Below are 21399 nucleotides of genomic sequence, written 5' to 3'. Positions count from 1 at the left end.
ACAGATGAGTCTCAGAAAGAAGCAATTAGATGAGGCTGGTAAACCATCGTCTTAAGAGAAAACAGAAAAATTGTTTGGGAAAAAACAGGTATACTGACAGGGTGGGTAGAAAGCAAAGCCAGCTTGAGATTTTACCCCAATCATATTACCAAGACTTACCAAATTGGCACAAGGTGTTATCTATTACCATTATTCCATTAGCCATTCCCATCAAGAATTCTAATATACTGTCATCTATTTTTGTGTATATCTGCTCAGTCTCTTACACCTCAGGTGTATTTTTCAGAGTTTTGATTTTGATTCAGAAAGCCTGGTTTATCAGTCAGAGTCCATTAAGGAAAACAAAAACCACAGCTATTATTTTATCAGAGAGAGTTTAACATATGGAACTGGTTAACCAAGTACTAGAGGACTCAGAAGGCAGAAAGGGAACACAGAGAAGGAACGTTGAGATTGAAACTGTGGGCAGCCGCTTATACCCCTAAGGCTGAAGGAACAAAAGGAAGAGTTTGGGATTCTTAGAATTTAGACGCTTGGCGGTGAGGCCCCTGCAGAGCGGGTTCTTGAACCTCTGAGAAGGGGGTGGCAGCCTGCTGGAGCTGGTATTTCCGAGAGGGCAGGATGAGACTGGTTCTAAGTGTATAGAAATAAACAGAAACTTGAACGAACAGCTGCTGCGGGGTACAGAGCTACTGTTGAGTGAAAGCAAGCGAACAAGGGAACAAATTCCTTCCCCTTCCTCTATCCAGCCTTGCCCTGTCCCTCTGGTGTCTGCTACTGTTGGAGCATAACAGCTGTCAAAGGAGGGGTGTTTTCTCAGGCCCCCAGTCCCAGAATCATGAGCAGTGTATAGGAAGGGTGGGTTTGGAGCTGAGAGAGAGGCTGGAAATCAGCTCATCAGCTTACTGGGTCTTGATTTCCTCAGTTATAAATGGGGATAATACTCCCCTGTATACTTCACTGGAATGTTTTGAAGGTTAGATGAGAGGGTAGATATAAAAGCATTTTACAAGCCATAGAAATAAAAGCAACTGAGAATTAGCCTCCCATAAATACTTGAATTTACTGTAATAGGTACTTCTTAGAAGAAATGTGATCACCTTCAGAACTAGTGGTTTTGAAGCTAACAATTTATAGTGCTTCCCCATGCCCTCCCTTATCCTCATCTATTCAGATCATGTTAACATCTAAGATACCAACTTATGAGTCTTCTAGGAGAAATGACCAGGAAAATTGTGTTTTTCCTTTGGTTGGTAAAGCATGGTAATGTCATCTGTGCAGGATACCATGAGTCACATGGCAGTGTTTTGAGCACGTGACATCACTGCTGAGAGTGCGCCAGGAGGGAACACGCAGACCTGAGTGAACGCGAGGCGGAGGGCCTACAGTGTGCCTGCTGAGGCTCGTGCAGGTGTGGAATTCCTGCAAAGTCTCTTTTTTATTTATTTATTCATTTATTTTTATTTTTGGCTGCATTGGGTCTTCATTGGTGCGTGTGGGCTTTTCTTTAGTTGTGGCGAGTGGGGCCCACTCCTCATTGTAGTGCGTGGGCTTCTCATTGCTGTGTCTTCTCCCGTTGCAGAGCATGGGCTCCAGGTACACGGGCCTCAGCAGCTGTGGCACACAGGCTCAGTAGTTGTGGCCTGCGGGCTCTAGAGCACAGGCTCAGTAGTTGTGGCGCATGGGCTTAGTTGCTCCACGGCATGTGGGATCTTCCCGGACCAGGGCCCGAACCTGTGTCCCCTGCATTGGCAGGCGGATTCTTAACCACTGAGCCACGAGGGAAGCCCCTTGCAAAGTCTCTTGTTTTACCTTAAACACGTGTGCAGAGTTTGCTTTCTCCTCCATGATATGCACAGAATTGTTTTAATGTAAAAATTCTCACAAATCTTTGAGTACAATCTGGTGCTCTGTGTATTCTATAACCTCTTATTATACCCCCTCCTCCCAGGGTATGGCTCGCTCATTTGGAAAGGACCAGGCATATATCACTGAGACTTTCTTTTTCTGTTTTTCCCCCATCATTACCTTGTTCTTCTGGTGGACAGGAGATGTAAGTGGTCTGAATTGAGACTGGAGAAACTGGCAAATTAAAATCACATAAGTGTTTGACACCACAATGAAAATGAAAGGCTATTTATTGCTGGCAGAGATTTGGGTATTTGCAGTCATCAGAAGTATAAAATAATCTTTGCTGATTCAGTCTACTTTCTACTGGGTTGGTCAAAAGGTTCGTTCGTTTGTTTTTTTTTTTTTTTTGTAAGATGGCTCTAGTAGCACCTAGTTGTCTTTAACTTCACTCAAAACAACTTTGTTAGATAGTATGTGACAGCTGTCGTATAAGCGTGCATTTAAAAAAGACATTAAATTGGTGAATTTTTGTGTAGCCATTTTAACATTGAAGATGGAATTTTTAAAAAAGCAACATTTTTGGCATATTATGCTTTATTATTTCAAGAAAGGTAAAAACGCAACTGAAATGCAAAAAAAAAAAGATTTGTGCAGTGTATGGAGAAGGTGCTGTGATGGATCAAACATGTCAAAAGTGGCTTGCCTTCGCAAATCTCGTGGTGGAGATTTCTCGCTGGACGATGCTCCACAGTCAGGTAGACCAGTTGAAGTTGACAGCAATCAAATCGAGACATTAATTGAGAACAATCAACATTATACCACGCGGGAGATAGCTGACACACTCAAAATATCCAAATCAAGCGTTGAAAATCATTTGCACCAGCTTGGTTATGTTAATCGCTTTGATGTTTGGGTTCCACATAAGTTAAGCAAAAAAAACCCTTCTTGACCGTATTTCTGCATGCGATTCTCTACTTAAACGTAGTGAAAATGTTCCGTTTTTAAAACAAATTGTGATGGGCGATGAAAAGTGGATACTGTACAATAATGTGGAACGGAAGAGATCGTGGAGCAAGCGAAATGAACCACCACCAGCCACACCAAAGGCCAGTCTTCATCCAAAGAAGGTGATGTTGTGTATATGGTGGGATTGGAAGGGAGTCCTCTATTATGAGCTCCTTCCAGAAAACCAAACGATTAATTCCAGCAAGTACTGCTCCCAGTTAGACCAACTGAAAGCAGCACTCGACGAAAAGCGTCCAGAATTAGTCAGCGCATAATCTTCCATCAGGATAACGCAAAACTGCATGTTTCTTTGATAACCAGGCAAAAAAAGCTTGACTGGGAAGTTCTGATTCATCCGCTGTATTCACCAGACATTGCACCTTCAGATTTCCATTTATTTAGGCCTTTACAAAATTCTCTTAATAGAAAAAATTTCAATTCCCTGGAAGACTGCAGAAGGCACCTGGAACAGTTCTTTGCTCAAAAAGATAAAACCTTTTGGGAAGATGGAATTATGAAGTTGACTGAAAAATGACAGAAGGTAGTAGAACAAAAGAGTGAATACGTTGCTCAATAAAGTTCTTGGTGAAAATGAGTCTTTTATTTTTACTTAAAAACCGAAGGCACTTTTTGGCCAACCCAATTATTGGGTTCTAGGTCCCAGTTCTACTGCAAATGGTATCATGGTCTCTTATCATCAAGAGAAGACTTCAGTTCCTGTTCTTGGTTAGTATTTTTTTTCACTCTAAATTATTACATTAGTAAGTAGAAGGAATATCTTTTTGTAAGTGTTGAGAAGGTTAGTAGTATTAGGAGAGAATGCGGAGTCGCTACAATTTTCCCTCAGTTCTAAGACTATATCTTTATTAAAATCAGTTTAATGCCTTTAGTGTTGGGATCCTGGGTGGAGGGCTGGGAAATCCAACATGACATTAAATGTATAATTTTTAAAAATTGTTCTGACATACACACTTGTCAGTGCAGTGGCATACACTCATCCACACAACAGTTGAAGTTTGAGTCTAAACAGTCAAATTTGCATGTACATTTTAAGGATTCATCTGAATCATTTTTGGCTATTGGCAGTTTTGCATTGTGTCTTGGGGACATTTTCATATTCCTTGCTTAAGAGCTGGAACTCTTTAGTCATCCTTAGGATTGACAGTATGATTTGAAAACAAATTCAAAGAAGATTAGCATTTCATCTGCATTTCCTATTGAATTATACCGAAAATGTTTTGTTTATTTGGATGTTTTGTTTATTTGTTGGGGGGAGAGGATTCTCATCAATTAGGTTACATATTCCTCAACAAAGTTAAAAGCCCTAAAGGCGGCTTTCTTTTGAAAGTCGGTTAAAAACTCCTTTTTTTTTTTTTTTTTTTGGCCGCAGGGGATCTTAGTTCCCTGACCAAGAACCTGGGCCCTGGCAGTGAAAGCGCTGAGTCCTAACCACTGGACTGCCAGGGAATTCCCTAAAAAACTTTTGACAGGTCAGTTTGGTGCCACAGTATTCACCCTTCATGTGGATCAATCAAGCATAGCAACTTCTTTTTAGCTTTGAAAAGGTGGCAATTTTTACGGCTGCTATTTGCATTCCTGGCATGTGAGAGGCAAACGTTCTGAAATTTTTTCATTTAAATGCTATACTCTGGTAGCATCTTGACGGCATTTGAAGTAGACTTTGTGGGAGCCGTGTCAAGTTTAACTTTCATGGCCTATGTTGCTACCAGGAATAAATGAACCACCTTCCGTTCCAGCTAAGCTCAAATAGCCAGACAGTTAACTGCTGTATCCCTAGATCCCCTTCTTCCTGGAGGCTGGCAAGCTGCCTTTGGTATCAGCCCCCAAACGTACACTTATTTCTGAGATGCTAACAATTCATCTCAGACCAGAGGCAGTTTGGTAATTGTTTAGTTTATAATGTGTCTAATCCAGTTGTGATTTCTGTCCCCTGTTTTCCTTACTGCTGGCTTGATGCTGACCTTCAGGTCAAGTTCAGTCACAGCTTTCTCTAGGGTGGTCTAGTTGGCTTTATCAAAGAGCACTTCCATTTCCCAGCTGAGCCTTAAAGACTTTAAAATTTTGAGGCTTCTCATTATCAGAGTATGTATTATCAGTGTCCCTGTGTAGGAACTCTAGTGTAGATTGTGTAGGAAAGGAGAAGTTCTCATAATCCTAAAAGAGGCAGATGAGCTACTCACAAAATTAGTTCCTCTCAAATATTCCTCACCTGCCCCTTCCCAGATAACAGTAGTAGGGGGATCTGTGACTTGATGGGGCATTTTCTGATTGCTTCACGTTAAGATGCAACGTAGTACCATGCAGGTTGATTGCAAGTCTTGCAAAAATGTAATCCATTTCATAAAATGGATTAACGTTTTACCAGAGTAGCACTTAAATCATGGCCGAATTAGACTTGTTATAACTGATAACAAAATTACTTCAAATGAGTATGATTTGACTATCAAAGGATTAAGAGAAGTCTTTGGAAAAACTGATAAAACCCTCAAAATATTTTTGTGAAATGACTCCCCCTGTGCTGTGAAATTCAAATATGGAAATGTGAAAGATGTCATGTCCTGCTGTCATACAGTTTGTCAGAATAATTTCTTTCCTGCCAATAAGTCAATACTTGGTATTTATACATAGTTAAGTCTAAGAATCAAATATAATTGTACTTATGCCTAATTTTTAAAAATAAGATACACTATTTTCAGAACTTGTTTCTTTTTTAAAAAGCAGATAAGGTGTCATTGAAAGTTTAGTTACTATTTAACATGAAGTTATGGGGCTTGTTGACCATGAATTTAAGTAGCCTTTTCCAATATTGCTAAATAAGCAAAACCTCTTGTAGCCTTTTTGTCTATATACAATAGATTTTTGTTTGGGAGTGTAGGGAGTAGTAATTGTATGTGAAATTATAATACTGTTATGATTAGTAGAGAAAATCTGGATTGTACAGAAAAGTATGTCAAAGAAAATTAAGACTTGATAATTTGTAGTCATACGTGTGTACATGCATGTGTATATGTATAATGAAAATCATGTTTTTAAAACATTTTATCTGGAGCATTTTTCTCACATTTTAAAATATTCTCGTAAAAGAATTTTTCGTGTCTGTATGGGTCATATGTATAGGTGTACCATGAATAATACTGAGAAAGAATGTCTCTCTATATACATATTTTCTCATGTCTCTACTTCCTGTGTATGATTTCTACTTAAGTAAGAGACTCCATAAATCTAACTGAAAGAGGGCCTGGGAGTGTTATCTAACAGTGACAAATTTCCCCCAACCATCGCCCTCCTCTTCCAGTTATTTATTTATTTTTTAAGTAAGGACATTTTTATTGATCAGTGTGTTTGAAGAAATTTTTATTATAAGTATTTTCTGTCCATTAACTTTACTTACTGAATACACGCCACTCTTATAATTGAGGTAAATTTTACATACAGTGAAATGTACAGCTCTTTGGTGTATAGTTTGGTGAAATTTAATACATGTATACGGCCTCGTAAGCACCACAACCACCACCCCCTCCCATTTGAAATACAGAACATTCTTCCACTTTGAATCACTCAGTGGGCATTTTTTTCTTCAACCCTCCCACATGCCTAAAGTTGAAGTGGGATTCCTCTTCTTGGGGCAGGGCCTCCAGGCTGTGTTTGCTCTGACCAGGAGGTTGTTAGGGTGACAGAAACATTAACTCTGGTTCTGATGGTCGTCTTGTAGGTGCAAAGCCCAGTCGCCTAGCTTTAGCTTAGAGTTACTGCCTCAGATCCCACCAACATGAAGGAGTGTGTCTGTCACATTTTCTCTTTCCTTTCAGATGCTGAGCTTTTTATACCACCAAAGATCAACAAAAGAACCCAGTGGAAACTGAGCCTTCTAGAGTGACTCTGACCCCAGTTAGGAGGGCTCTGGCAGAGAAGGCTGTTTTCCTTCCACTCCTCACTCCTCGAGGCCTGGCTGTTGGGAAGTGGGAAGAGTAAGACCATCTACCTTAGCATTACGGAGAGCTGCTCTGTACAGCAGACCTCAGCAGACACCAATTCTATTTTATTTTGCATATAATTTTAATCATTAAGCAAGACTTTAAGCTTTAACCCATATAGCACCATTTTGTAAAAATTACTGTTCTTTTACTTAGTGCTGATTGAGAGCATATTTCTGGTATTTATGGTAATCAGGACATTGGGTTTCATTCCCAGCTACAGGTCAGAATCATACTGGAACTGTAGACAAATCACAGAATTGATTTGTGCCTCAGTTAATTGGGAATGTTTCGTGGCTGCTACCTCAAAAGTGTGAAGAAAAGTGAAGTAATGTTTTTAAACTGTTTTATGTTCCTTGAGGAAAGCATTATATATAAGCAACATGGCTATTAGTGCTCCCAACATTTGGTCAAATTTCATCATTTAAATGATTTCACCTTGAACTAAAGCAGAATGAAAAGCGAAATCTATCCTTTGATATTCTAAGCCTTCCTATGCTGACAGCGGTTATTTTGTAATATCTTGCCAGGTCATGTGCTTCCAGTTATAACTGGTTTGAGCCTCCTATCACTACAGGGTCCATACGGACTATTTTCATTGCCTGTGAATGTTCTGCTAGAGTTAGCAGTGTTAGAGCTGGAACAGATTAGAATTTCTGAAACAGTATTGCGTACATTTGGGATGGTGAGCAGTGTGCATCATAGGCATGAACAGTAGTAAGTTACTCCTTTTTCTCCAAATGTTGCTTCTTTTAACATAGTGTTTTTGTCAGTATCTAGGCCATTTCATTTATTTTTCTTTATGGTGCTTAGCTGACCTATGTCTTTTAGTTATTTTCTTTGAAGCAAATGAGAATTTATCTCTTTTTGGTGAGTCCAGAAAAAGCTCAGTTTGTTTTGACAACAGTTTTGTGGCTGACTCTTGGGTAAGGTTAACAATCTCTTTCATGCTTTTAATACCAGAACCAGACCTTTATTACTCTACGTAGACTAACAGGAAGTCAGAGTATAGGTATACCCAGAATTGTGTAACTAAAGAAGCCTTTCCCTAATATAGCAAAGTGTAAACTATAGAATCTAGGTGTGTTCACTGTATAATTCAACTTTCCTGTGTGTCTGAAAATTTTCACAAAATGATAGAAAAAGAAGATCTATAATTAAGTGCCCAACATTGAAAGGTTGCAAGTGCTTTTTGACTACTCTTTGGTGTGGATTAATGAACATGGTAACTTATATGACATTTTAATATATTATAGTACTCTTGCTATGGATAATAGTAAAGGGACCCATGCTGATGGGTTGGAAATAGAAGTAAATGTGCCTGTTTATAATGGTGTGACTTTGCGTGGATGTTCACTTTCCTTGAAATACTGTATGGAAACAGCAAGAAAGAATTTGTGTGAATACAAATTACTATCAATTACTCTCTCCTCTGAGCGAGATGGAATTTTATTCATTTGGAGAAGGAGCAGGTGGGAGCAGACCATCCAAATTGAAGGCAGAAGGCAAAGTCAAGGGTGAATTTATGGGGGGGAAATGCTGTGTATAGGCAAAGGAGAAACTCCTGGGAGTGATGAATGCTTAATTTTGGGGAAAGATTCTATCAAGTTCTAGAGAAGAGTATATAATTCTTCCCCCAAATTTGGGCTCTTCCCAAATTCATGTTGCAGGAAGCTAAAAGCCTCAGTTATTTAGTTTGTTCCATGGAATCAGCTTTGTTCAGATGCTCCAGACATCAAGAGGAAACTTGCAGAGGATTGTCTCCTGTAATCAAAGTGTATTTTATATTTAGACGTTTTGAAAAACTGAGGCAGAAGCTAATGTTTTTATTATGCCTTTATGAGTATAGCTTGGTGTTATTTCTTAGCACTGCTGCATATTTTAAAATAAATTTATTTTTCACACATATCTACATATATACACACACATATTTATGTGTGTATATACATACATGTGCACAAATCTGAGGGATTTTTCATAGCCATAATTGAAGAGGATGTTTTTAAAAATAAACAAAACTGACGATTCTTAGTAATTTAAGGTGACTACAAGTTTGGGAAGCAAAATTAGCTTTTTTTCCTCCTCCTGTGCTGGCCCATAACCTTCTTTGCTTCACTAGAAGCACCACCTGGACAAGTCCTTGGGAGTCTTTGGCTGTCCTTCCTTGTCTGTCATATTTAGTAGTAACTGAGTTGAGGATGAACATCTTAGAAGCTAGGTAACCATAAATGTCCGAGATCTGTAGACAAGCCAAAGTTTCTATTGGTGATGTTTGGCAACCCTGAAGGCCTGCTCTTGATTCCTATTTTCTCTGTGCTCCCTAAGCCCTTGCCTATGCTTCATGCCTACAGTGGGCTGTTCCACCATTATTCTTACTAGCTTTGAAGTCCCAGGAACTTCAAGACCAACAGATGTCCTCTTGGTATACGGAAAGAACAAAGTCATGGGTCCACTCATCTTAGTGTCCTTGAACAAAGTCATTTAATCTCACTGAATCTTGCTTTTCTACAACCTTGTGTGCCCACTGGGATAACCTGGGTTTCTCAGCCTTGGCACTGTTGATAGTTTTGGTTACGTCATTCTTTGCTGTCCTGTGCCTATAGGATGTTTAGCAATATCCCTGGCCTCTACACATTTGATGCCAGTACTACGTACCCTCTACTCCTGTTATGATAACCACCAATATCTTTAGACATTGTCAAATGTTCCTTGGGGTTCAAAATTGTCCTCAGTTGAGAACCATTGGGCTAAGATGACTTCCAAATACTTACTAAAAACTATTCATCTTTTTTAATGTGTGAGGAGGATTCTTTTTTTCTGCAAGGGTGATTTATATGGATCAAGTGAGAGAATTCATAAATGTGCTTTGAAAGAGATTACACAGTTGTTTACCCTTATATTGGTATTTTTCATTTTAAAATGCCGTATAGCATTTGGTCCTAGGATGGCCTGGGAGTTCCCATTCTCCAGAACCACCTCTCATGCCTCCCCTTCATCAAGACCCTCACTTTTTGCGGGGTAATAGACTGGGGGTTCATAGACCCTTAAGGGATCTAAAATAGAATATTTCTGTAATCCTATGTATTTTATTTGATATAGTTAAAAATAGTATTCTATTATTCTGAGGGGTCCATAGGCTTTACCACCCTGCCAAAGAGGTCCAAAGGTTAAGAATTAACTAAACTTCAACCTACCCATCAGTGAATGTTCATAGAGTGTTGACAGTAGTGGTTTGGGCAGAAACTGAGGTGAACAAGGCATACCTCGCTCAAGTCAATGTACCCAACTCCTAGCTGATTCCCTGATCCTCCAGGGTAAGGCTTAGTCCTTGCTGACTAAGCTCTTCTGTGGCTATTTTTGCTTCCCTACTCTAGCTTGCTGGTGCCAGCCAGCTGTGCTTACTTACCAGGCCTCCAGGGTGGAGCATTTAGGTCTTTCAACGCTGTCTAGGCAAACCTGGAGGCTATGAGGGTGGTTCTGTAGGGCTTCTCCCTGGGAATGGTAGAGATGCCATCGCTCTCCTATGAGTGATTGAATGTGTGTGTCTTTGGGTGTACGTGTGGCTCAGGATCATAGTAAGGCATTTGGGCTCCTTATAAGAGGTAGAATTCTACAAGATAATACTAGCTAACAACGCTTGGGATCACCTCCTGGAGGCCACACACTGGTATTCAGATGTTTACCTCTGATATTTACATCAGCTGTGTGAGGTAGGCATTTGAATTCAATTTTACAGGTGAGCAGACTCAGGTCACACAGCTAGTTGGTAGCAAAACAGTTTCAAATCACAGAGTCTAAAGCCCATGTTCTTTCCACTATTTTATGCTGCCTGCCAGTGTTGGAGACAGGGCAGAGAATGTACTGGGGACTCCTCTAAAAAACGGAAGGTCCAATTATAAACTGCCCCGCAGGAAATACCACAGAACATGCTGGGCTCTGGAAAGGCTTCCCGGACCATGAGGATCTTTACGTTCCTTCAGTTCCTTATTTGGGTTAGAATGACCAGCATGGACCAGCCTCCCACAAACCCACACTGCAGAACTGGCAGCCTTTATCCCGCACCCATTCCAGACTCCAATTGTATACCCTGCAGGTTGATGGAGAATCCAGTCTGGTTGGAGAGGAGCATCTGCTGCTTGAAGTGTCTGGAGAATGGCTGTGGGTTGCATCCTCATGACCTTAGTGCTGATAACCCAAGACAAATCTGCCTCCAATTTTTTAAAGGGGGAAATCTATACAGCACCTATTCCCTGAAGAGTTTTTCCCTTAAGATACACATATCTTGCTCATAATACACCAGGCTTCAGCAGCCAGTCACCATGATGGCTTGGTAAGAACTGGTATCGAGACATAAATGACTACTGGAACTAAAAGAAAGTACAGTTAAAGCAGGCGTCAGACATCTTCATCAGCTCTTTCCAAGCCTTCAGAGTCACTGATCAAGTGTGAAATGCACTCTGCTGCTTTGTGGGCGACTGAACCATTACAGCATACTTCCTGTTGGTGTTTATTGAAAGGGATCTTCTTATAGGCCACAATAGCATTTGCTCTATCTATCTAATCTATCTTTATCACACTCCCCCTTCCAAGCAGAGTTTAACAATACTGTAGTACCTAAAGTGGGGAATATACAAAATAAGGGACAGAATAATTTTAGAGGTAGTTTCTCCCCCAAATACTTAAGCAATTAAACCATAAGCTACGTCTTTTTGGTCCATAATCACTCCCCCCTTCTCCCCCCACCCCACCCCCCGCACTGCCCCTCTCCTTCACCCAGCCCCCGCTGTTGTTTTGGCAAATGGACATTTTAAGGCAGATGCTGCATGTATGAAGTTCTCATTGCGTGAGGAAATAGAGAAATACACTGTGGAGGGAAACGCAAGGATTGTTTAATACTGCAGGAGTGAGCTGGCTGGCTCAGCTCCCTATGTATGGGATGGGTGCTCACCCAGCAAAGCTGACGCATGGCCACCACAGCAACCATGCTTCATCGGAGTTCAGAAGCACCTTCTGTAGAGGAAGAAAGGCCCATGCTCCTCGTACTCAAAGCAGTGGACCCACAGTGGTTGGAAGCCCTGAAGCGACGCTAGGAGGGAGCCACCCGTCCACACTGCAGTGTCTCTTTCGGGCAACATGTTTACCTGGGGGGTGTCATTAGGACACATGCTTCTCAGCTCCTTCTGCCGATGGTTAGGGAAACCGCTGAGCATGGTGCTCCCCACACAGAGTAGGATATACCCCATGAGGTCTCGTTTGAGGGTGATGTCACACTTGTTAAGGCAGGACACTGTCTGGGTGTGGAGGCCCAGCTGCATGGACTTGATCAGAGAAGGCTTGAAGAACATCTCTGAGCAGAGGAACCTTTCCTGGCACAGGTATATCTCCTGCCCATCCGGCAGGGTGTACTGGATTGTATGCTCAGTAGCTGGAACTTTCTTCTCTTCAGTGGGGACCAGGGCCACAAAGCAGCATTTCTTCTTGATGTCCTCCACAATGCCCAGCTGGTCCTCAGTGAAGTGTTTCCCTGAATCGTTCATCAGGCCCATCAAGTAGGTTGTCAGGTCAGAACCCGCATAGTCCAGCCGTCCAGTGATGCTGGGCAAAGGATAGCCCTCATAGATGGGAACTACATAGGACACACCATGGCCGACCTCCACAACCAGGCCGGAGGTCCTCCTGTAGGAGTACACAGACAGGCGGGACTGGTAGGCGATATGCATTGCGGGAGTTTTGAAGGTCTCAAACAGCATTTCAGCATACTTCTGTCTATTTGTGTGTGGGCTCAGGGGTGGGTCTGAAACCAAGGCGGCGTGCTCCTCTGGGGCAATCTTCATCTCTTGATGGAAAAGATATTCCCAGATAGCCTGCACTGTATCCCAGTCCATGATGATGCCATGTCGCAGAAGATTAATTAGCTTGAGACAAACTTCTGGGTTGATAAGCTCGTGCCACACAAATGTCTCCTTGCGACTGTCCCCGGTTTTGGCCGTCTCCATGTAGGGTTTGCCCACTGTGGGTGAGATCATGTGGGTGGGCTTTGGCAGCCCGGCAAAGCCACATTTACAGTAGCCCGTGCCAAGGTCCACGACCACCGCTTTGGTCAACTCTAGCTTGGGCTTCTTATTGACCACAGGTGATTTTGTAGGTTCTTCTGGCTCTGAACGGTTGCGGCGAACCCACACTGCCTGCTTCGCTGGGCCGTCCTTTAACGAGGCAGTCTGGAGGACCCGTGTCTGCAGGGAGTCCTGTTCACCCGTTCTCTCGGAAGGCCAATCCCCTATGATTGCCGCCTTTGGAGCCCACACGCTCTCAAGAGCTGTTTTGCTCTCAGAAAGTTCCTCAATCCCACTGGCCTCAAGGCCTGAAAGGCTTAAGTCAGAGGGCAACCTGAGAATTTCCCCAGTGATGACACCACTGATTATGACATAATCCAGTGTCCCAGGGCTTTCTAGATACTGGGAACCTTTGTGTGGGTTTGTGTGGGAACCTAACCTCCTGTGTTAGGGTAGATTTGAAATAGTGTTTCTGAAGGGACTTACTTTTTACTAAATTTTGTAGTAAACCTGGTTTATCCAATCAATTAATATTCATTGAGTGCTTACTATGTGCAAGGCAGGCAGCAGTGAAAAAAAAAAAGACAAAAATCTCTGCCCTTGTAGAGTTTACATTCTAATCAGTGGGGGTTGGGGAGAGGCAGACAATAACCAAAATAAATATATGTTAGAAGATGTTAATGGCAAAAGAGAAAAGCAAAGCAGGGAAGGCTGGGGAGAGGGTGGCTGTGTTAATGTGCCATGTAGTTTTCTCCCTGAGACAGTGACACTTGAGTGAGGACCTGAAGGAAGTGAGGGAGAGTGCCACGTGTATATCGGGGAGCAGCAGGTGCAGACGACTGTGGGTTAGAGCAGGGTCTGTAAACTCAGGCCTGCAGCCTGTTTTTCTTAATAACATTTTATTGGATCACAGCCACGCTCATTCGTTTACATGTTGTCTATGTCTGCTTTTGTGCTACAACATCAGAGTTGAGTCATTGCAATAAGTACTGTATGGCCTGCAAAGCTGAAAATGAGTATCGACTATCTGGCCCTTTGCAGAAAAAGTTTGCCTATTCCCAAGTTAGAGGATTCCAAGAAGACCAGTGTGGCTGCAGTGGAGACAGCAAGGAAAAGTAGAGATGGGAGAAGGGGTGGGGGAGGGAGAGCAGCTCACGTTAGGTCTCATAGGCCATTGCTAGGACTTTGGCTCTAACTCTGTGTGAAGTCAGAAAGCACTAGAGAATTTTGAGCAGAGAGTTGACACCATTTGATTTAGATTTTAGCAGGACCAATGGATGCTATGGTGACCGTGCCAAGCACTTCTGTCCCACCTATTTCTTAGGGCAACCTGCAGAGGAATTATTTTTGGACACATATTTGCACACATACTCCTCCTTTGTCCAGGTCATTGGGTTGACAATGAAATTAGACCCTACAGTCCCACTGATGAGAACACTGAGGCTCTCGGGTACATAGCTCACCCAAGGATATCCAGCCAGCAGTGCCAAGTTCTGCTGACTGCGACTTCTTCCCAGGGGTGTCCCTTGATGGGACCCAACATGTGTCTCTGAGGCTGCTTGGCCACTGTATCACATGCCATCTCTGAAGCTGGGCCTGTTGGTGCTGACACCTGCTGCTCTCAAGGCGCCCAGGATCCATCCTTATGTTATGCAGCACCATGCTCTTAATAAGGAGGCAGTCACTACAATGGTGGGCTTTCTCCTTTAAGGAAGTTACTGGGGATGCTCTTTACTCCTTTTGGGGTATGAGAGAAGAAAAGGACCAAGTCTAGTTTCATGAGCCTTGTGAATATGTGATAGGGGCAGCTTCTTGGTTCAATGGGTAGAGGAGGAGATGGTATTGAACTTTGAAAGAAGAATAGGAAAGTACTTTTCTCTATGCCTGGCTGCCTGAGAAATAGCTTACTTACCTCTGCTTTTCAGCGGTTTGCACGGCCAACTTGGATTGTCTGACTTTATTTCAAGAGAACTTGTATGACAACCAAAGGTGTATTTAGTTTAGAATCATCCATTTTCCTTCTCCTCAACCCACCTCTTGATTTCTGAGAAATATGCAGCTGCTTAGCACATTTTTACTGCCCTGGAGTCCTGTAAGAGGCTCTACTAATTTCCTATTGAGGCTGTGACAAATTACCACAAATTTAATGGCTTAAAACACAAATTTATTATCCTGCAATTCTGGAGGTTAGAAGCCCACAGTCAGTCTTAGTGGGCTAAAATCAAGGTCTCAGCAGGGCCTCGTTCCTTCTGGAGGCTCTAAGGGATAATCCTTTTCCAGCTCCTAGATGCTGCCTACCTTCCTTGGCTTGTGGCCCCTTCCTTCATCTTCAAAGACCTCTCAGACTTCTGCTTCCATTGTCATATCTCCTTATCTGAACTTGACCCTCCTGTCTCCCTCTTCTTAAGATAATTCTGATTACTTTGGGCCCACCTGGATAATCGAGGGTTGTTAATCTCCCCATTGCAAACTTCTTAGCTCGCATCTGCAAAGTCCCTTTTACCATGAAAGGTAACATATTCACAGGTTCCAGGGATTCAGATGTGGACATCTTTGGGGGACCATTATTCACCCTCTGTCACTCGACCTGTGCATCCCACTTCACTAAGACACTCAGAGCATGACATGCTCTGTTTCACAGGCTCCTCCCCCACTGCCCATGCTTGCTGTCCTTAGTGCTTTCTGTCATCATAGGTGGGAGAAGTGATGTGCTAGCTTAAGGCCAATCGCTCCATCTGTAAGGTCCATGGGCACAGGGACTGTCAGGGTCCATCCCCACATCCTTCAGGCTAAAGCCAATGGACCCATTTCACTCCTTTTACTTCACCTCTCAGGATTATGCATACTTGGATGCTGTCTCCTGATGGAAACCCTTTTCCCCTTAGCTTTCACGTCACCCTTTGTGACCCTTCTCTCTGGGTCAGCACACAATGGTATCAATGACGGAAAGATATAAAGACTGTTGGCACACTGAACCCAAAACCTCCACTGCCTGGCACACGCAACCCTGCACACTTGTCACCAGCCATCTAAGGCGTATGTGGGCTCCTGGGGTCTCTGGTGAGGTCCCTCTAGGTAGAGACACTCTATGTTGCTCATACTTTCTTGGGCCGTATTTTCTTATGGGATAACACCTACTTTTGCTCCTCTGGCCCAAGACCAAAAATAACATGAGATGATCCTTCTGGAAAGCAACGCTGAGGCTCTCCCCTATCGTGGAGAAAGAAAACGTGAAAAAATTAGACCAAGAAACACATTTCTCCCTGAGGTGGTATCCTTGCTCCTAGTTTTGTTTTTTGGGACACCACCCACCCTTGACCTTTGGAGGAAAGGTGAACCAGGCCCTGTAGCTTTAGCAGCTATGGAGGGAAGAAAGAGAATCTAGTAAGGAAAAGGCCAGTGTACAACATTTCTTTTCACGAATGCAGATTCCTAGATCCCCCCCCCCACCTTACTGAATCTGAATGTTTCGAGCCTAGGACTGTTGAGACCTAGGAATCCAACTCTTCAATATGTTGACATTTGGGAAACTGAGTCAAGCTCCCAGCAAAGAAAAGAATTCCTTGTCAGACAGACAGTGAGCCTCATTCCCAAAGCTCAGCCCTCAGTGTGATAACCCCAATTCTAAGACTAACCAGTTCCCTTGAGGTGGAAGGGAAAGGAGCTGTCTTCAGAAGGTGGAGATACTCTGTTGAGGACTAAATCTAGATCATTTCTCTTTCCCGAGCTCCATAATCCACAGCCTAGTGGCCTCCGGACATCTCTAAGTCAGCATGCCCCAAATGGAACTCATTGCCTTCCCCTGTATAACCGCTCTTGCCCCTATATCCTCTGTCTATATACGAGGAGCCCTACCATCCACCTAGATGCTCAAGCCTGAAACCTGGAGGCAGTGGATAGGGATCAAGCTGATGAGGGGATATAGCACTATGAAAATCAGATTCGACTAACATTTTGAGTAGTTTGCCCAAGCTCATACAGATTATAATAATGAAGCTATATTTGAACTCGGGTCTTCTGAGTCCAATTCCTTACTCCTCTTTCTATTCTGTACTGTCTTCCCATAAGGAGTGGAAGAAGAGGAGGCTTAGGGGGTCCACAAACATTGCCTTTAAATAGCTTAAGTGTTGTCACATGGAAGAATTAGCTTGCCTTGCACAACCTCAAAAGTAGACCCAAGACCAATTAATGGCTTCTTCAGAGAGGTACAGATGTCAATCCAATGTGAGGAAAAGTTTGTCCCTCACAGCTGTCCGTGCCAGATCAAGTGTTTAATCCTCAGGTTCTGTGAGTTTGAGACACCACCAATGGAACTTGGTGGTGCTCATAACTGTAATCCTTATAAAGTTGTTGCCCACATAATCCAGTTCCCTAGTGCCATGTTCCAAGAAACAATTCAGCAAACAGAAATCCCCACGAGTTATTTATTAATGTTCTTATATGTTCCACAGCAGTATTTCTTATGTCTTAACAATCCCTCTTTTCTTTCCTATCCACGTCACCTAATCCTTCAACTACTTCTGCCCTTATTAATTTTCCCAGAAAACTTCCTTAGCCCCAGTTGTTTCTCTTCCCCTCTTCCTCCTGTTTCTTTACCAAAGCCCTAATCTGTCTTTCCTTTTTAGAGCGGTGACAGTTTGGTACAGAGGACCCTATGGGAACCTAATGAATTTGTTTGTTCTGGATGACAGACCATCTTTGCTTGGGCAGAGGAAAGGGATTCATCCTTCCCTCTTCCTCACTCCCCACATCTAATCATCTAATGTAAACGCAATGCTAGAGGCTAGAGATGTCACAGGAGCCTATGTGAAAGGGTCTCAAATGTTAGACTAAAAGCTTGGATTGAATTGAGGACAGTTGAGAACCAACAAATTAGATTAGATTCTACCTTCTGAATTTCTTTAGAACCTGCCCCTTCCTTTTTTCCCACACTATCACAGCCCTAGCTTAGGCCACCTTCAAGCCTTACAAGAATTTCTTCAACATCCTCCTTTTAGATCTCAGAGCCTTGTCCCTCCATATTACAGCTAAACATGAATCATTCTAAGATTTTGTCCTGGAAACCAAATCTGACCACTCACCTGCTTAAAGGCTTCATTGGCTCCCCAGCTGTCGTCAGTTTAATCCAAGCCCTAACCTCTAGCATTTGAGATCCTCCCTAGTTGCTCCCATGACTGCCTTATCCTGATCTATTTTTCCAAACACCTCAACTACTGGAAGCTCTCCACCATGCCTCCCTCGAGTGTTTGCTCAGGCTGTGCTCTCTGCTCGGGATGGCTTTCCCTCCCCTTAGCTACCGGACAAATATCCACCTATCTTGCAGTACTCTACGTAGGCAGCACCTCTGTGAAGAGCCTTCTGGCTCCCTCCCTCCTTTGTGCGCCTCCGTTCTCCCAATAGACGTACACCTGCAAACTCCTCTGCATCCATTCATCTTCTTCCCAACTAGACTGGGCACTGCTTGTGGCCAGGTTTCTTTCATCAGGGCCTACACACTCTTTTTTTTTTTTTTTAACATCTTTATTGGAGTATAATTGCTTTACAATGGTGTGTTAGTTTCTGCTTCACAACAAAATGAATCAGTTATATATATACATATGTTCCCATATCTCTTCCCATGTGCGTCTCCCTCCCTCCCACCCTCCCTATCCCACCCCTCCAGGTGGTCACAAAGCACCGAGCTGATCTTCCTATGCTATGCGGCTGCTTCCCACTAGCTATCTCCCTTACGTTTGGTAGTGTATAAATGTCCATGCCCCTCTCTCGCTTTGTCACAGCTTACCCTTCCCCCTCCAAATATCCTCAAGTCCATTCTCTAGTAGGTCTGTGTCTTTATTCCTGTCTTACCCCTAGGTTCTTCATGACATTCTTTTTTCTTAAATTTCATATACATGTGTTAGCATACGGTATTTGTCTCTCTCTTTCTGACTTACTTCACTCTGTATGACAGACTCTAGGTCTATCCACCTCATTACAAATAGCTCAATTTCGTTTCTTTTTATGGCTGAGTAATATTCCATTGTATATATGTGCCACATCTTCTTCATCCATTCATCCGATGATGGGCACTTAGGTTGTTTCCATCTCCAGGCTATTGTAAATAGAGCTGCAATGAACATTTTGGTACATGACTCTTTTTGAATTTTGGTTTTCTCAGGGTATATGCCCAGTAGTGGGATTGCTGGGTCATATGGTAGTTCTACTTGTAGTTTTTTAAGGAATCTCCATACTCTTCTCCACAGTGGCTGTATCAATTTACATTCCCACCAACAGTGCAAGAGAGTTCCCTTTTCTCCACACCCTCTCCGGCATTTATTGTTTCTAGATTTCTTGATGATGGCCATTCTGACTGGTGTGAGATGATATCTCATTGTAGTTTTGATTTGCATTTCTCTAATGATTATTGATGTTGAGCATACTTTCATGTGTTTGTTGGCAGTCTGTATATCTTCTTTGGAGAAATGTCTATGTAGGTCTTCTGCCCATTTTTGGATTGGGTTGTTTGTTTTTTTGTTATTGAGCTGCATGAGCTGCTTATAAATCTTGGAGATTAATCCTTTGTCAGTTGCTTCATTTGCAAATATTTTCTCCCATTCTGAGGGTTGTCTTTTGGTCTTGTTTATGGTTTCCTTTGCTGTGCAAAAGCTTTGAAGTTTCATTAGGTCCCATTTGTTTATTTTTGTTTTTATTTCCATTCCCCTAGGAGGTGGGTCAAAAAGAATCCTGCTGTGATTTATGTCATAGAGACTTCTGCCTATGTTTTCCTCTAAGAGTTTGATAGTTTCTGGCCTTATATTTAGGTCTTTAATCCATTTTGAGCTTATTTTTCTGTATGGTGTTAGGGAGTGACCTAATCTCAGACTTTTACATGTAGCTGTCCAGTTTTCCAAGCACCACTTATTGAAGAGGCTGTCCTTTCTCCACTGTACAATCTGGCCTCCTTTATCAAAAAGATAAGGTGACCATATGTGCGTGGGTTTATCTCTGGGCTTTCTATCCTGTTCCATTGATCTATATTTCTGGTTTTGTGCCAGTACCATACTGTGTTGATTACTGTAGCTTTGTAGTATAGTCTGAAGTCAGGGAGCCTGATTCCTCCAGCTCCGTTTTTCGCTCTCAAGATTGCTTTGGGAGTCCCAGGGAAGATGGCGGAAGAGTAAGACGCGGAGATCACCTTCCTCCCCACGGATACACCAGAAATACATCTACACGTGGAACAACTCCTACACAACACCTACTGAAGGCTGGCAGAAGACCTCAGACCTCCCAAAAGGCAAGAAACTCCCCACCTACCTGGGTAGGGCAAAAGAAAAAACAGAGACAAAAGAATAAGGACGGCACCTGCACCAGTGGGAGGGAGCTGTGAAGGAGGAAAAGTTTCCACACACTAGGAAGCCCCTCCGCGGGCGGAGACTGTGGGAGGCGGAGGGGGGAGCTTCGGGACCGTGGAGTAGTGCACAGCGACGGGTGCGGAAGGCAAAGCGGGGAGATTCCCGCACAGAGGATCGGTGCCGACCGGCACTCACCAGCCCGAGAGGCTTGTCTGCTCACCCGCCGGGGCGGGCGGGGCTGTGAGCTGAGGCTCGGGTTTCGGTTTTGGACGGAGCGCAGGGAGAGGACTGGGGTTGGCGGCTTGAACATAGCCTGAAGGGGTTAGTGCACCACGACTAGCCGGGAGGGAGTTCGGGGAAAACCTTCACCTGCCGAAAAGGCAAGAGACTTTTTCTTCCCTCTTTGTTTCCTGGTGCGCGAGGAGAGGGGTTTAAGAGAGCTGCTTAAAGGAACTCCAGAGACAGGCGCGAGCCGCGGCTAAAAGCGTGGACCACAGAGACGGGCGGGAGACGCTAAGGCTGCTGCTGCCGCCACCAAGGGGCCTGTGTGCGAGCACAGGTCACTCTCCACACCCCTCTTCCGCGGAGCCTGTGCAGCCCGCCACTGCCAGGTTCCCGGGATCCAGGGACAACTTCCCTGGGAGAACGCACGGCGGGCCTCAGGCTGGTGCAACGTCACGCAGGCCTCTGCCGCAACGTCACGCCGCCTCTGACGACGCAGGCCCGCCCCGCACGCAGTGCCCCTCCTTCCCCCGCCCCACCCCCGGCCTGAGTGAGCCGGAGCCCCCGAATTAGCGGCTCCTTTAACCCCGTCCTGTCTGAGCAAAAAACAGACGCCCTCCAGCGACCTACACGCAGAGGCAGGGCCAAATACAAAGCTGAGCTCCTGTGAGCTGTGAGAACAAAGAAGAGAAAGGGAAATCTCTCCCAGCAGCGGAATAAAGCTCCACAATCAACTTGATATACCCTGCATCTGTGGAATACCTGAATAGACAAGGAATGATCCCAAATTGAAGAGGTGGAATTTAGGAGCGAGATCTATGATTTTTTTCCCTTTTCCTCTTTTTGTGAATGTGTACGTGTATGCTTCTGTGTGAGATCTTGTCTGTATACTCTTGCTTCCACCACTTGTCCTAGGGCTCTATCCGTCCATGGTTTTTTTTT

At 43.5% G+C, this 21399-nt stretch overlaps 1 protein-coding gene across 1 annotated transcript; it reads right to left on the bottom strand.

The window, feature by feature from the left end:
* Positions 1–11848: 11848 nt before the first annotated feature.
* Positions 11849–14566, bottom strand: LOC114905810 (actin-like protein 7A). Its single transcript, XM_029240187.1, has 2 exons — positions 14368–14566; positions 11849–13212 (listed from the first exon to the last, which is right to left on the bottom strand). The coding sequence occupies exons 1-2, from the start codon at positions 14564–14566 to the stop codon at positions 11849–11851; spliced, it is 1563 nt and encodes a 520-aa protein (XP_029096020.1).
* Positions 14567–21399: the final 6833 nt, after the last annotated feature.

The sequence above is a fragment of the Monodon monoceros genome, unplaced genomic scaffold (genome assembly GCF_005190385.1).
Source record: "Monodon monoceros isolate NGI ecotype Baffin Bay Population unplaced genomic scaffold, NGI_Narwhal_1 Super_Scaffold_22, whole genome shotgun sequence".
Taxonomy (NCBI): domain Eukaryota; kingdom Metazoa; phylum Chordata; class Mammalia; order Artiodactyla; family Monodontidae; genus Monodon; species Monodon monoceros.
The sequence above is the reverse complement of the archived record's forward strand: the minus strand, read 5'-3'. Positions and strand labels throughout refer to the sequence as shown.